A 15,400-nucleotide genomic window follows, 5' to 3' on the forward strand; every position below is an offset into this window, starting at 1 on the left:
GAGGGGGAGTCCTAAAGCTGGCCAGCTGGGTGTTTAGTCTGACGCATGTACACTTGGTCATTTTATTGACTCTTTTCCTGTTTTCTTGTCAATCGCATCAGCTTTCTTGCATATATGTTAAAATACAGTCTCTCAACAGCCAGAGGAAGTCATATTTATCAAATTAGTTGTGAGGATTTTATCATGAAAACTGTACACCCTGATTACGCTCTTAATTGAGAAAGGCTACGTTCACATTACAGGGTTTACTGCTCAATTCTGATTTTTCTTTGCCCAGATCTGATCTTTCTGCCTCGACTGTTCACTTTCATGTTAGAAGTGACCCATATCTGACATCAGTGTGAATGTTAGCATATTGCTCTATTTAACAGATTTGGGTTCCTCCGTTACATAGATGATACTCCTAAATAATAACATATGACGCTGTATGACTCCTAAATAAAGGCTTTTCATTTCGGCTGATACTTAACTTCAACAGCTCTTCTGGGAACTAAGTTAAATAAACTAAAGTAAGATGTGTAACGTTACTGTTTGACATCCCGAAACACCGCCAGTCAGCACATCCACGCAATTAACATGTAATTTCATTAAATCAGTGTTCTGCTCTGTGAAACATGACAAATTTATCAGATAAACTGAGTGAATTGTGAAAAGTCTGTTTGATAAGTTAATTAAAATTTAAAATGACTGACAAAGCAAACAAAGTCTTCAACTGTTTCCCTACTGTCGGAGGAAATCCTCTGTTGACATATTGATAAATTCAACGTAGCCGAGCTTACCGGTAAACATCTACTCCTTTTACAAAAATTGTTTATGATTTATTACGACTCATAAACAGACACTAACTCATTCGGGAAACATGATTTAACATAATTCGATAGAAATTTTAGCTCCATGTAAAGTGAATAAATGTGACGTTTCCCAGATAAAGCTCATCTGCCTTAACGACGCAGTTTACACATTTTTGTAACTGCTGATTTATTAAATCGGAGTTCTACTGAGTGAAACATGATGTTGAGTTTAGAGGAAGAGCACAGTAATATAGAAAAGGGCAGGCAAGTCAGGTAACTAACATTATAAGTGTCTGATTGACACACTAGTTCTGTGGAGAGAGAGGTTCTTCTTCTGTAGTTTCAACGGACTGCTCCGACACTGAGTGATCTGCACCTGCGCAATGAAGTACAACATGGAAAAACACATGAATTCCAATATGACCGTTCTCACAGCGGTCGCATTGCCATTGATCGGATATGTATCGGATTAAGACCACATAAGAAAGAGGCCAGGATCAGATTGGAAAAACTCTGATTCCTGTGTCCACACTACTCTGAAAAAAATCAGATATGTGTCACAGGAGAGCAAAAAAAATTGATTTGGGCCACATTTGCTTGTAATGTGAACATGGCCTAAATTTCCAATATGCACATTGAAATGTTTGACGTACCAGGCCTGTGCTTTAATTGTTGTTAGAAGAGGAAATGCCAGTACCTTCAACACAATGCTTTTGACACAAAGCCTCTGTATAATAATTATCTTTTAGGATCAACAGTAGTTCAGAGTAAATGTTTTGGTAAAGTGCTTTTTTTTTTATGGACTAATGTGTACCGTTAATTGCAGCCATAACATTCCCCTGTGGCAGTAAATGACTTTTAATGATGACATTAAAAACCTCCCCCTCTCTTGCAGGCGATATGAGGAGGACATGTACTGGAGGAGGATGGAGGAGGAGCAGATGTACTGGGGGGAGCAGAGACACAGGATGGCTCCTCCACCGTTGATGAGCCGCCCTGGTATGCCGGTACCCCCTCTACTGGTGAGAGCCGCAATTGCAGTTTTTTGTATGAAAAAACTAAAAACAAACTTTCACTGAGACTTAAATCCATGTGTGATCAATCACTTCATTCCCTCCTCCCTCATAAGACGTGTGTGCGTCGGCCAGACTCTCCTGATGACCGTCACATCATGGCTAAACACTCGACCATTTACCCAGTAGAGGAAGAGCTGCAGGCTGTTCAGAGGATCGTCTCCCACTCTGAGAGAGCCCTAAAACTAGTGTCAGACTCCCTGCTGGAGAAGGAGACACCAGCTGTTGAAACCGCTGCTACTGAAGGAGGAGATGATAAAGGGTAAAGAGTGACATCTGGCAAATAATTCACTTTTTTTGGGGGGGGCATGTTGGTAAAAACAAGGATTAAGGTAGTTTAAAGGGATAGTGTTTTGAAGTTGGGTTGTATGAGGTACTTATCCATAGTCAGTGTATTACCTACAGTAGATGACGGTCGTCACGCCCCGTTTGGAGAAACAGACAGGCGTTACCACACGGAAGCAAAGTAATGTACAGCTGTGGACGGAGCCGACAGGAAAACATATAATTTGTTATCACCTAAAAGAAAGGCCCACCTAAAAAAACAACAACTTAATTTTAAGTGTAGGCTATATTTATAATATTTTCACTGTTTTACCTTGCCATCAGACAGCCCTTTCCGACTGTGAACTGAAGCCATTGTATCCCATCTATGCTCTCGCCAAAGTCACCAGACTCCATTGAAAAAAAACTGTAATTTTACCTTGCAGAACACGGGCGTTGCTGGTCTACTGCTGCCTTGATTGGTTAGTTAGTTTGTGCTGTTGTTTGACTTTGGTGAACCTAACTAACCAAAGTCACACAATAACACAAACAAACTAACCGATCGAGGCAGTGGCTTTGCATAGAGCATAGATAACCTCTTCAGTTCCCCGTTGAGATGAGCCAATGGTATCATACCTTTGCCTGGGATTTTGATGTAGGTTATGTGGATAAAGGGGATTTTATTCATGAAGTATAACTTTACAACCTTATAAATGATGTTGAAAACACAACCTTTATCTCAAGTACCACATGTCATTCAGAATACACACGCATACATTAGAGCTACAGATGTGTGGTCAGGTTAAAAAATAGAAGCCATTGATAAATAAAATGTGCGTTATGACCCCTGTCTCTATTTTTGATCATTGCTGCAAAAGAAACCACTTCAGCTGAATTGTTTGTTTCTCTCAACAGTACTGAGAACTCAGGACGGCTGCTAAAAGGCGTGATGAGGGTGGGTATCCTGGCCAAAGGCCTGCTACTTCGTGGGGACAGAAATGTTGAGCTCATCCTGCTGACTGCTAAGAAACCCACCATCTCTTTACTGAAGAACATCGCCAAGCATTTGCCCAAAGAACTGGAGGTAAGAAAACGTCGCCGGCTAATTTAGGACATTGGTTGAGGTTGAGGGAGGGAAGAATTGTGGTGAACTTGGAATTAACAACACTGACATTCTTACATTTAAAGTTAAATAATCATAAGATTTCATGACATCGACTGGGTGTGGGAGCATATAGACAAACTATAAATCCTGACAAAAATGGCAGGAAAAAGCTTCCTTTGCCAGTTTTATCAGTAGTTTGTTAAATATCATGTTGTCAGATGCTCTTTAAAAAGAGGAAATTGTCATCCACTGCCTTATGACTTGTGTCACAAGAGCTGGATGCTGAGGGACTGAAAGGTTTTATAGTTATGTAACAAATAGAATGGGAACGAGAAGTTTTCCACTCATAAAACAAACCGTTGTGACGTAGTAATTGCAGTACTCCCACGTGTTAGCAACTAAAATACAAACCCAGAAAAAAATGTCCACTCCAAATCACTTCACCCTAGAGTTTCTCTCATATGCTATAGCAGCTCATATATCATTGGGGAACATGTAGAGCTGTCCTCCACAGCCAGAAACAACACAGCAGTTTGTCCTCCATACATGTATTAATGATTCTGATTAACAGTAAAATATGTAGAGTTGACTCTGTCATTTTAGCTTTCTGTAGATATACAGTACACATGTTTTGCTGGCTCAGAACTGCCACTCTGTAAAGTGAGATGTGTAAATTAGGGCTGTCAAAGTTAACTTGATAATAACGCGTTAACGCAAATTTGTTTTAACGGCACTTATCTCTTTAAGGCATTAATGCAACTTGCGATTTATAAGGTGTAGTGGGCTCAATTTTAGGTAGAGGGAAGATATTGGCATCATATGAAACTGGAATCCAAAGAATCCATTGATACAAACCATGTCATATTAGCTTGTCGAGGAAGGAAGTTAAATAATGCTCCAAACTTACGCTGAATTTTGTCGAGAAAAACTGTCATGGCCATTTTCAAAGGGGTCCCTCCTTGACCTCTGACCTCAAGATATGTGAATGAAAATGGGTTCTATGGGTACCCACGAGTCTCCCCTTTACAGACATGCCCACTTTATGATAATCACATGCAGTTTGGGGCAAGTCATAGTCAAGTCAGCACACTGACACACTGACAGCTGTTGTTGCCTGTTGGGCTTGAGTTTGCCATGTTATGATTTGTTGTTGTTTTTTATGCTAAATGCAGTACCTGTGAGGGTTTCTGGACAATATTTGTCATTGTTTTGTGTTATTAATTGATTTCCAATAATAAATATATACATACATTTGCATAAAGCAGGCTAATTTGTCCACTCCCATGTTGATAAGAGTATGAAATACTTGAGAAATCTTCCTTTTTAAGGTACATTTTGTACAAAAAAAAATTATCGCGATCAACTATGGACAATCATGCGAATAATCGCAGTTAAATGTTTTATTTATAGTTCTAGAGGACTTCCAGGCTGTTTATTCTACTACATTGTAAAAAATACTGTGTGGTTTCTAGCTTTGGGAGAGATGTCTTCATGTTCTCAAATGAGTGAACTGCCTCTAGCCTAAAGAGAAAAACTCATGTGACTTTTTACATTTACTGGCATTTTCGTTTAAACTCCACAAGACAGAGGGTTGTCACCAAATACAAAGTTATGATGTGTTGTAATTCCCCACTCTTCCTCCCTCCTGCTCTTAGCTGTAATGAGTGTTTCATTAAAGGTGCTTTTGACTGATCTTTAGATTCACTGCCTGGTTATGACACCTGAATCCTACAGAGTGAGATGGGGCTTTTTCTTATTAAACTGTCCCATTGTTTTCCTAAATATTACAAAGATTTTGTTGAGAAATATTATTTATGGTAATGTCACGAACCCTGTTTAAATAAGGGAAGTACCTTGACAAAAAACAATTGCATTACCCAGGGTTAAAAACATAACCGTATTGCCCTGTAACCTCGCCAAACCAGGCGATTGTTCGCCCCCACACCCCTCCTCCTCTGTAGTGAGTAATCCCAAGTGTCCTTTTAACCGGCAGACATTTTCTGAAGATCAGTATGAGGTGCAGGCTCACCCCGAGGAGGCGAACATCGTGATATTTTCAAGCAAGGAGCCCAAAATGCAGGTGACCATTTCTCTCACCTCGCCGCTGATGAGGGAGGACCCTGCTTCTGAGAAGGACAAGCAGGCAGCAGGAAAAGCGGCTGAGAAAGGTTAGAGAAGCCAAAGCTTTCAGTACCAGACGACCAAATGTAAGCGATGTGTGTAATACACTTATATATATATACCCCTTGCTTCACCCTTCCGCCCATAAGCAGCCTACATTTTTAGGCTGAAAAGCTCTGAAATTACACAAAACGAGAGGTGGGACTTTTAACCAAGCCCACGTTCAAGTTGTTTTTTTCTTTAACCCCTAAAATAAGAATTAACTTGCACATTCATTTGTCCCACTTTTTCATTCCCCCCATTTTTTGCAGTTACACTAGTCCCCAATTTCTTTATTTCTTTTCCACAACATGGGAATCAAAAGCCGGGCTCTCCGACCTTTCTGTGCCACTGGGGTGTGTGTTTATCTTGTGAACACATGCTCAGATGAAACCTTTGGGACACAATAGACTGAAGATGATGATCGGATAATGCCCAGGGATGAAATGCTTCAAATTGTGATACTATTTTTTACAAATATCCTTATTTTTAGACTTGAGAAACGTTTTTGCTTCTTGTTGCATTTTGGTCACAATACCTCTGAGGGGATTTTGAGGTCCAGTGACTTCCCATTCCCTCATCTCTCATCCCTGCATCTCACTGTGGCATTATCGATGAAGAGGTGTTGGAGTGTCATTTTATTGCCACACAATGATCAGTATTGAAATAGTAAGATGACATTAGTAAATCCATTGTCATTGCTTCCCCTCCTCAATCAACAATAAAGGTAATTTCCCAGATCATTGTGTTGCAAACACTCCTCCGCCTGAGGCCTGTACTACGAAGCAGGATTTGGGGTTAGCGAGGTAACTTCAGGTTTAACCCTTCAGGGTTTTCAGTCCTACGACGGTGGTTCACTTCTTACCGGGGTAGATCGCCATGGTAACTGATGCTGAACAGCTAACCTGCTCCGGAGCAGGTTATTTTCCAGATAAGAGATCAACTCGTATAAAAGCACCGCCTACTGACCAAACAGAGCTCGGTACGCAAATCGTTAAATAACATTACACAAATATGGAGAAGTTTAAGTCATAATCCAGACTAAAAGCAACACAGTTTAAACTGACAAATGCAGATAAGACAGCTGGCAAAAAATCGTCGACTGTGTGAATGCATAAATTAATAGGTTTATAATATCACTGCCCCATCTAGGGCATGATAGATCTGAATATAATTACAAGTATGTATGTTTGTGTATTCTTCTAGCGTGTTTGACAATATTTTAGTCTCATTCTTTCAGTTACAACCGCAACGGTGTGAAACTTTGGAATCAAACGTTTTACCGACAGTCCGGATTATGTGTTTAACTTCTTTGTATTTGTTTAATATCATAGTTTGCTCTTTGTTTGTAAATTATGCCGTAGACTTGTCCGTGTTTGTGATTGGTGATAAGCTGCAAACACCGCCCCTTTCATGTGAACGCGCTCATAGCCAGATTGAGAAACCCTGGATTGATTTACCGAGCTGATAACCACCGTCGTACGGGCGCTTAGCATGATCATGGTTGTTAGGGTAAGTTAAGCCAGATAACGAGAAGATACCCTGGGTATGTTGAATTGGCTTCGTAGTACAGGCCTCTGCTCCAATAACTGTCAATATTTTAATGTGTTTTTTTTCCCATTTGGAAAACATGGTAGAAATGTTTTCTGTGGCCGTTGTTTTTTATTTTTTTTCAATTTTGTTTGGGTTTGTTGATCAGTGCCCCTACTTCTGTATCAGCAGACCTAGGCAAGCCGATGGCTGATCTGAAGACCACACTTGCTCACATACCACTAAGAATAGAAACTTTAAAAGGAAGCAGGTTGCCCATGTTTATTAAGCTTTGTAGAGGAGGACCCCTCTTGTTTGCTATCATCAGAGGGGCTCAGCCGCTGCTAAATCAAAACTGCCCTCTCTCAGAGGCATGATAAATATGGGTCTTTGATTCTAAGTGGTATGGTAGTGTAGACTTCAAAAAAGTGGCTTTGTTTTTGTTATGTATTTCCCCTGTAAGACAACTAATGACCTTTGTTGTTGCTACAGTTCTAGTGAACATAGAAGTGTGGAAAGCCCCGAGGCTGATCTTGTGAAAGATTACCTCATCGCAGTCGTCAGTAATTACATTGAATGTTTTGGACATATCTGTCATTTTTAGGTGACTTTACAGTTGTAAATGTGTCTTAAATTTGTCCTCAAACTATTTCATTAACATCTAAATCCAACACAGACACAAGCATTATTTTATAAACAACAATAACTTTGTATTCTCCCATTTTTATTACTACTAATTAAGTTAATCTGGGGCTTTGCCATATAGATGACTTCACTTTCCTTTTTTGACTTTTGATGTTGATATTGTATTTAAAATATGGAGGGAAAGAAGTATCTTTGCTCTTGTGCCTTTATCTACTTGAGAAGTTTCCTTTTAAACATAATTACAGAGGAGTAATGGAAACCATTGTTATCTATGCAAAGTAGTGCCAATTAAAAACATTTGATGTAGAATAGGAGCATTTCCAAAGGGATAAAATCCATGTTACATGATCAACAGCTGTAGAAAATACATTTTTTTAATCTGAAGCTCAGCTGCTGAAACAGTTCAGTCAGGCAAAAAGAGGAAATCCACAACACTCAGTTTGAGTTTATCAAAAGGAAATTGTACAAGTCTTAATGTGAACAGCTCAACAGTGTATTACACGATTAGAGATCCCCATGTATAAAAGGACTTAGTGGAGTGTAGGAAGCCAAATTCTACGTGATATAGATTATTTTTATTAATAAAAATTGTGGGGGGAAAATATCAAAAGATGGAACTCAATAGAGTGCTACAGGAATGAGTCCTAAGACCCCGAAATGAGTTGGCATGTTAACACTAACTGTTCCCTTATCTGGAAGTCAGTGAGTTTTTTGAGTGGGTTTTTAGTTAGAAGCCTGAAAAAAGGTCTGTGGTTAACACAAGCTGAAGTTATTTTAAAGTTTTGTTCTACGATATAAAATACATTCAATAAATATCCCATTTGTGAATTTTGAAGCCTTTATATGTCTCGCGCTCATATGACCGTGGTTCATTTATAGCCTAACGTTAGCTTTTTACTTCTGGCGATTGCATTCGCACTTCAAAAATCATAGTGGTGTTCATTTGTGAAGATTATCTTGCTGAACAAAATGTGTATCATAAATGTGTGTTTGCCACAGAGCTTATTTTCTGCAATAATCCAAAACCTATTGAAAAAATCTAAATGCCTACACCACGGTCGCATGAGCGCGAGTATACACAAAGAGGCTGTAAAGGCGGACAAATCGGCGTCATGGTTTTTAGTAGTCTCATTTAGCCACTTGATAGCAACCGCCTTTTTTAAGACACTTAAAGGCTTCAAAATTCATGAGTGGGGATATTTATTGATGTATTTTATGTCATAGAACAAAATGTTAAAATCTCTTCAGCTTGTTTTAACCACAGACCTTATTTCAGGCATCTAAATAAAAACCCTCTGACTTCGAGACGAGGGAACTGGAAGTACTAAAAATGCTAACTCATTTCGGTGTTTTAGGACTCATTCCTGCAGCACTATTATAGTAAGAAGGAAATATGTGTCGTAAGAAGGAAATATGTGTTGTAAGAAGGAAATATGTGTCATGATAAGGAAACGGGTTTGACGTCATATGATAAAACAGTTTTTAATGCGCCTTTCTCATAGAAGACATTTTGACTTATCCAGTAAAGCCACACCAGTGAACCAGCATGCTCAGTACCACGGCCTTAGCACAGAAACACATAATTAATTTTATTAGTCACACCCACCTACAGTATGTTTGACAAGTCAATACGTCTCTCTAGAGAAAGATGCACTCCAGCAGATAATGGGGTCCAAATTTGAAGTCATTATAAACTCAATAGGGCTTATGTGGTTTAGTCACCTTAAACTAAAAATTGAACTCCACCACCCTTCTCTCTGAATGTCTTGGATTTCCTTCTTTTTTATGCATGTGTTTCTGTAACTTTCCACTCCAAAGAATACATCTGTAAAACATAGAAACACTGTAGTCTTTACTTGATGGTCAAGTGTTTTCATTTTCTCTCATATCTTCCCCTCATTATTTTTCTGACACAAAACAAACTGAAACAAACAATCGAAGAGTATTTAAGGACTCAAGGAAATGTCCCGTCATATCAGATCAACATGAGCGTTTTAGAATTTCATCCCTGATCAGCGACTGCACATCAACAGTAACAACACTTGCTATGTATTGCAGTCATCATTTGGGTTTTTGCATTAGTTTGACTGTTGAGCTGGTGCATGTTATCTCCACCAGGTGTAGCTGAAAAGGAACCGACTGATCTTCTGAATAAGAGGAAATGTCTGGAATACCTGGCTTCTCTCCGTCACGCCAAATGGTTTCAGGTATATACATCACAAGCATGTCAAACTGGTCCTAAAAAGGTCTATAATTTGTGATGAGATATTTATGATATATTTATTTAAAAATGTGTATTGTACTATATTGCAGAAGTAGATGATTGGGGGAATTTGAATGAACTGATCTCACTTCCTTTTAGATGAAAAACAGACAGTGGGAATTTGTGTTAAAACAATACAAATGGGGTTTTCATTTTGTAAGCAGACGTTACTTAGAATTCTGCCATCTCTGTGGTTCTACAGAAGACAGAAAACACTTTATTTCACCAATGTGGCATTCGAGATTATTCCTATTTCGTTGTAAGAAAAGCCACAAAATAATGACCACAGAATTCTTGTAAGGACTGATTTCAAATTGTTCTAAAATCAGCAAGGGTGTCTCTAATAGATCTCTAATTATTAGGATTTCTACTTCAGTTCTACTTGAGTTTTGAGTAGAATCATAAATGTTTTTGCTTTGCCTTTTGTTTTTCAAATACATAATTTTAAAGTCAGCAGTTATATTTTATAGTGACATTGTCATTGATGTGTTTTTTCCCTTCCTTTCTGAAGGCTCGTGCCAACGGGCTGCAGTCCTGTGTGATCATCATTCGAGTGCTCAGAGATTTATGTCAGCGGGTTCCCACCTGGGGGAAGATGCCCGGCTGGGTAAGAGGCTTCAACAATAACAGTCTCTTATGTTTTGACTTATTAGTCATGTTTTGACCTATTTTCTTTTTTTTTGGTGTGGTGTGAAGCTGCTAGTGAGGTTTTATAAAATATTCATCTCTGCAAGCACGTGCATTGTAGTATGTTTCATTTTAACTAATATTTTTTGGGGAATTTCTGTCCTCTTTGTATGTCCGTCAATAGCTTTGTTTGTCGAAAAAGAGTTGATGCGCTAAATGTGTTATGGAAACGCCTTTGCCGAATAAATTCTGATGTAGTGGACATTTACCTGACATGACGGCGTCTTCTCGGATATTCCCATTACGTGCGAATGCTTGTCTTTGTCTCCAGACAGCATGAAAAAAGGTCACTACTAGCTGACATGAAACAATTTAAACTTGCCCAATTGAATGTAATGTAGATGGTTAGATGACCAAACTGACTTGTTTTGTTTCTGGTTCACAACCTCTACTTCTTGTACTCAGTTTACTGGTGGATTATAGCCTTGCGCAGCCTATAGCACAGATTAATGACCAAACTACACTGTAGCCGAGTTTATTTGCTCCAATGAATGGAAACACGGGTTATGAGAGAACAATAACATAAAACGTATATTTACAAACATTCATAGCTCTATTTGTGCTGAATCAATGCCGTATCCGTATCTTGTGTGAGGAGATGGCTTATTCACACCAAATATTGTGACCAGATGTTTTATGGAGAATCAAGACAGGTAGTGGAGTACCTATAAGGGTTTATTCAAGAGGTTTCCCTCTGTGTGTTATTCCCTCCAGGCGATGGAGCTGCTGGTGGAGAAAGTGATCAGCAGTGCTGCAGGCCCGCTCAGCCCTGGAGAGGCCATGCGCCGAGTCCTTGAGTGCATCTCCACAGGCATCCTGCTACCAGGTCAGATACATGTACATGTTATTGAGATGTGAATAAGTGGATTATTTCACAGGATACAGAACTTTCAGGGGAAAAAAAATTGTTTCATGTCATTTTTTTTATTTCTGAGACATTTTTCTTATTTACTGTGCCCCCCTCATTCTAAAAAAACAGCTTGTGTCAAACTTGAACCTTTTGAAAGGAGAACGATTCACTATTTTCTGCCTCTGATTAAGTAACTTCCATTATCACATTTACATGTTTAACTTGTTTCTCCTCCCCTCACTCAGATGGACCAGGGTTGATGGACCCATGTGAGAAAGACACAACAGATGCTTTGGAAAGCATGATGCTTCAAGCCAGAGAGGACATAACTGCCAGCGCACAGGTACCCAAACAGATCATTCATGTCATGGCCACTGAAAAGTCTAGATTCTGATTGGCTGGAAGGTTTGGATTCACTTTAGTGACAGTATAACAGGACACTATGAGCCAGTATTAAACTCTGGGTAAAGATGAGGATGATTTAACTAAAGATCTTGGTGAGAGGGTTATTTGTGTAACTACCACCGGCATACGCAAATTTAATTTCAACAGTGTTTGATACTTGGTGACATCCGCATCAACTAACGGTCACAGGAGGAAAGAGAGGACTTTTAATTACATACTATGTAGGAATTGTCACTTACTGTCTGTAAATACAACATTCAAAGTTGGCCCCTCGTTCCGATTCAACGACACCAGAGGTGAACGCGGTTACAAGAACACAGCCCAGTGTACCATCTGCAGCATCACATACGGCAGCAAAAGTAAAAGCCAACCCCAGATTCACTCTTGTTTATGAACGAGTTTTGTCCACTTGGTGTTTCGCCTCACTACTATATTTAAATTTTTTCTGCACTGTCTGTTTCGTGACTTCCTCTTGGATGCGTGATTGCGCATGTGTGAGGGCTACACGTAACACACCCAGTGCCCAAAGGCTGATGCCCAGAAACATCCCGATCACAACAAAATAAAAATAAAATAAAAGAATCCAGGCAGCGGGCAGTGTCTCTGCAGATCCAGACACTGCCACACACTTCTAGTGGGTCATAAGTGATGATTGAGAGGGATTATACATTGTTTTTTTAGGAAAATCCTGCATAGTATACCATTAAAATGTTACCCTCAGTGAAGCTGGTAGTCTGCATCTGAGGGACAGCTGCTGCAGGGGAAAGGAGAGAGGACCAAGGCCTTTGTTGCATGTCATACCCCTCTCTCTCTCTTCTTGTTTCCTCTGTGGCTCTATACTGTCAATTATCAAATAAAATGCCAATATAATTATCTAAAATGATAAAGCGATGCCGTAAACTCTACAAACCTACATTTCTCTTTCCTGTTTTTTTTCTGGTTCCAGCATGCTCTGCGGCTGCTTGCTTTCCGTCAGATCCACAAGGTTCTGGGCATGGAGTCTCTGCCGGCGTCCAAGGCCAGCGCTCGCAACCGCAAGCGTCGACGGGACGGCAGCGAAACGGGCGAAGGGGAGGGGGAGGGCAAAAAAGACAAGAAGGAAGAAGCAGAGAGCGCTTGACCTCTGCCTCCAGAGCGGAGGCGTTTGCTAGTTTAGAGACTGGTAGAATGTCACAACTTTCAAATTTTTCTTATCTTGAAAACAATCTTAACACGCAGCTATACACATATGAATATAACTGACTGTACATGTTACATGTCTACCCTTGAATTATGAGGAGTGATGTGTTGGGAGGAGACTGAAGCTTGAGACTGCAAATCCTCCTCTCGTATAGTGATTCCCCCGCAGATTTAGTGTCTTTTTAAAGTGGGCAGAGAAAATTGACTCAGTAAAAATCATGAAAATGACTGATAGCATCATTCCAGTTCAGTATAATTGCACACTAACTACTGACCATCCCTCCCCCTGTTTATTTACACTAGTTAAACCGCCACCGTCAACTACAGTTGTGTTGTTTTCTATGACGTTAAAGCCTCCAGTTAAATCATCAGCACCTTAAGCTTTATTTCCAGCGGAGTTTGAACTCTACTGCTGAACTAATGATGGTGTTAAACAAAACAAAAAAGATGGGGATTTAAGTTTAGAAGTTTCGAAACTGTGAGAAAGATTACGGAAGACTGACAGGATCTACAGTACGTAGATACAGTACTGTGATGTTCATTGTGCCTAAGATGACACATTAGTAATAGAATAGTAAAGTAGTGTTTCAACATTTCCTCCTCATATTATGAAAACTTGAGAAAGAAAAGTTGCATCACACCTTAAAAACAAGGTTACACTAAAATAACTTCCCCTTGAAAATACGTCATTAAGGTTTAGCGAGAAAAGACACGGAAGCTCTGCTATGTGTGGTTTTTCTGTTGAGGTCACACTGGAGACTGAATCTGTCTGAGGAAAGAGAGGTCTTATGTTGCACAGTCTGTAGCATGCTGAGGGAATGAAGCACTTAAAGAAATGAAAATGTTACTGTATGCAGCCATAATTTTATCATTTGAATAATATGCCTAGTAATCTTTTTTCTTCCAGAAATATGGTTAGCAGAAGAGAGACGCTTTAATCCGAGAAATAAGACTGAATACCTACTGTAATGATCAAGTAGTCCTTTGACTTTCTTCCTTTGTGCCTGCATCATGTTGTGTGTTACAGAGAAAGGGGAACATTTGAGTTACGTCAGGTTAATATTGTAATGATATAATTTCACAAAGATGTAGGACGGGGGAAGGGACAGTTGCACAACTCTTTGGCTTAAAAGATGGACTTGAGAAATTATTATTGTGCCGTTTTTAGTTTGATTTTCATTTATCAAGAGCATCATATATAAGTAGGCTTTATTTCTGAAGGAAGTCTATTTTGTATTGTTTAAAAGTGTGAACGTCTGTCCTTTTATTATTTGAATGTCTTGGTAGTGCTGCCTAAAAATTAAGGGGAGATATTAAAACACTTTTAAGCCATTTTTGTGTCCTGTGTTGTACATTTTAACGAGTTTCTTCATTTTGTTTTTCATTTATTTGGTTTTACTCAGACATTTACATAAACATATTTAGTTAGATACAAATATCAAGTGAACCAACTTTTCCACTTTTTACAATGAAATTATAGAACACAAAAATAGAACATGGGGTGCTTTTCATGTGAAATAAGATAAAATAAATCATAATAATAATACAAAATTATTACATTTAGAAAAAAAGAAAAATTAAACAAAAGAAGGGTGTTTTGGGGAAATATACTTTTTCCACTCCTTCCAAATTTCCTCAAATTTATTTTCTTGAAGTCTCATTGAGAAAGTAATTCTTTCCATTACAAATATTTAATAAATAACATCATACCAGTTCTCTAATGATGGGGTATCTAGTTTAAGCCATTTCTTAGTAATTTTTTTTTCTAACAGCTACAAAAAAAAATTCTTAAGGCACTGTGTATGAGACACACAAGGACACGAGGGAGGCAGAGCTCTTAAACCTCATAACAACAATTATATTGTACATAAGTTAAGGAAATTAAGGTAATAAACATAATACACATTATAAAACATGTACAACTAACATTCAGAAATAACTCATGTGCCATAAAGCGTCTTATGTAATTATCCATGAAAAATCCAAATTATTAACAGATAGATCAAACTAAACCTGCTTTATGTTGCACAATAAACATATAATAAATAATCTGTGCAAGGTTGAAAGGTGTCAATCTCATTTTCAACACAAGTACGAGTGTTGTTCATCTGATACTTGGTAGGCAGGGGAAAAAAAGACTTCCCAAACTATCCCTTTATCAAAAAACTGATGAAAATACTACAAGATGTGTGCTAATCTAATATTCCAAATAAGTATTTTGTTTCAATATTTGTACATGTTGAAAGTAGAAGACCAAACAGGAGTTCGTCCGACTTAAAAACTATGTTTGTACCAAATATAGCAACTACAGGTGCAGCTCAAAAAATGTGAATATTGCGAAAAAGTTCAATATTCCTCTTCAGTTATTTAAGAAAGTGAAAATGTAATATGTTCTAGACTCATTACACATAAACTAAAATGTTTCAAGCATTTTTTCATTTTAATTTC

General features: G+C 38.6%; 1 protein-coding gene across 4 annotated transcripts in view; it reads left to right on the forward strand.

Annotated features, from left to right (window-relative positions):
• The window catches only part of zfr2 (zinc finger RNA binding protein 2), a 28,056-nt gene extending 13,772 nt beyond the window's left edge, over positions 1-14,284 (forward strand). For all 4 annotated transcript variants that reach the window (XM_074635329.1, XM_074635331.1, XM_074635330.1 and 1 more), the window contains exons 11-19: positions 1,687-1,813; positions 1,921-2,126; positions 3,044-3,212; positions 5,227-5,401; positions 9,687-9,775; positions 10,343-10,438; positions 11,233-11,344; positions 11,614-11,711; positions 12,720-14,284. In XM_074635329.1, the coding sequence (XP_074491430.1) occupies positions 1,687-1,813; positions 1,921-2,126; positions 3,044-3,212; positions 5,227-5,401; positions 9,687-9,775; positions 10,343-10,438; positions 11,233-11,344; positions 11,614-11,711; positions 12,720-12,893 (1,246 nt within the window). In that variant the 3' untranslated portion in view covers positions 12,894-14,284. The remainder of the gene's footprint in view (positions 1-1,686; positions 1,814-1,920; positions 2,127-3,043; positions 3,213-5,226; positions 5,402-9,686; positions 9,776-10,342; positions 10,439-11,232; positions 11,345-11,613; positions 11,712-12,719) is intronic.
• Positions 14,285-15,400: the final 1,116 nt, after the last annotated feature.

Source organism: Sebastes fasciatus, chromosome 5 (assembly GCF_043250625.1).
Source record: "Sebastes fasciatus isolate fSebFas1 chromosome 5, fSebFas1.pri, whole genome shotgun sequence".
Lineage (NCBI taxonomy): Eukaryota > Metazoa > Chordata > Actinopteri > Perciformes > Sebastidae > Sebastes > Sebastes fasciatus.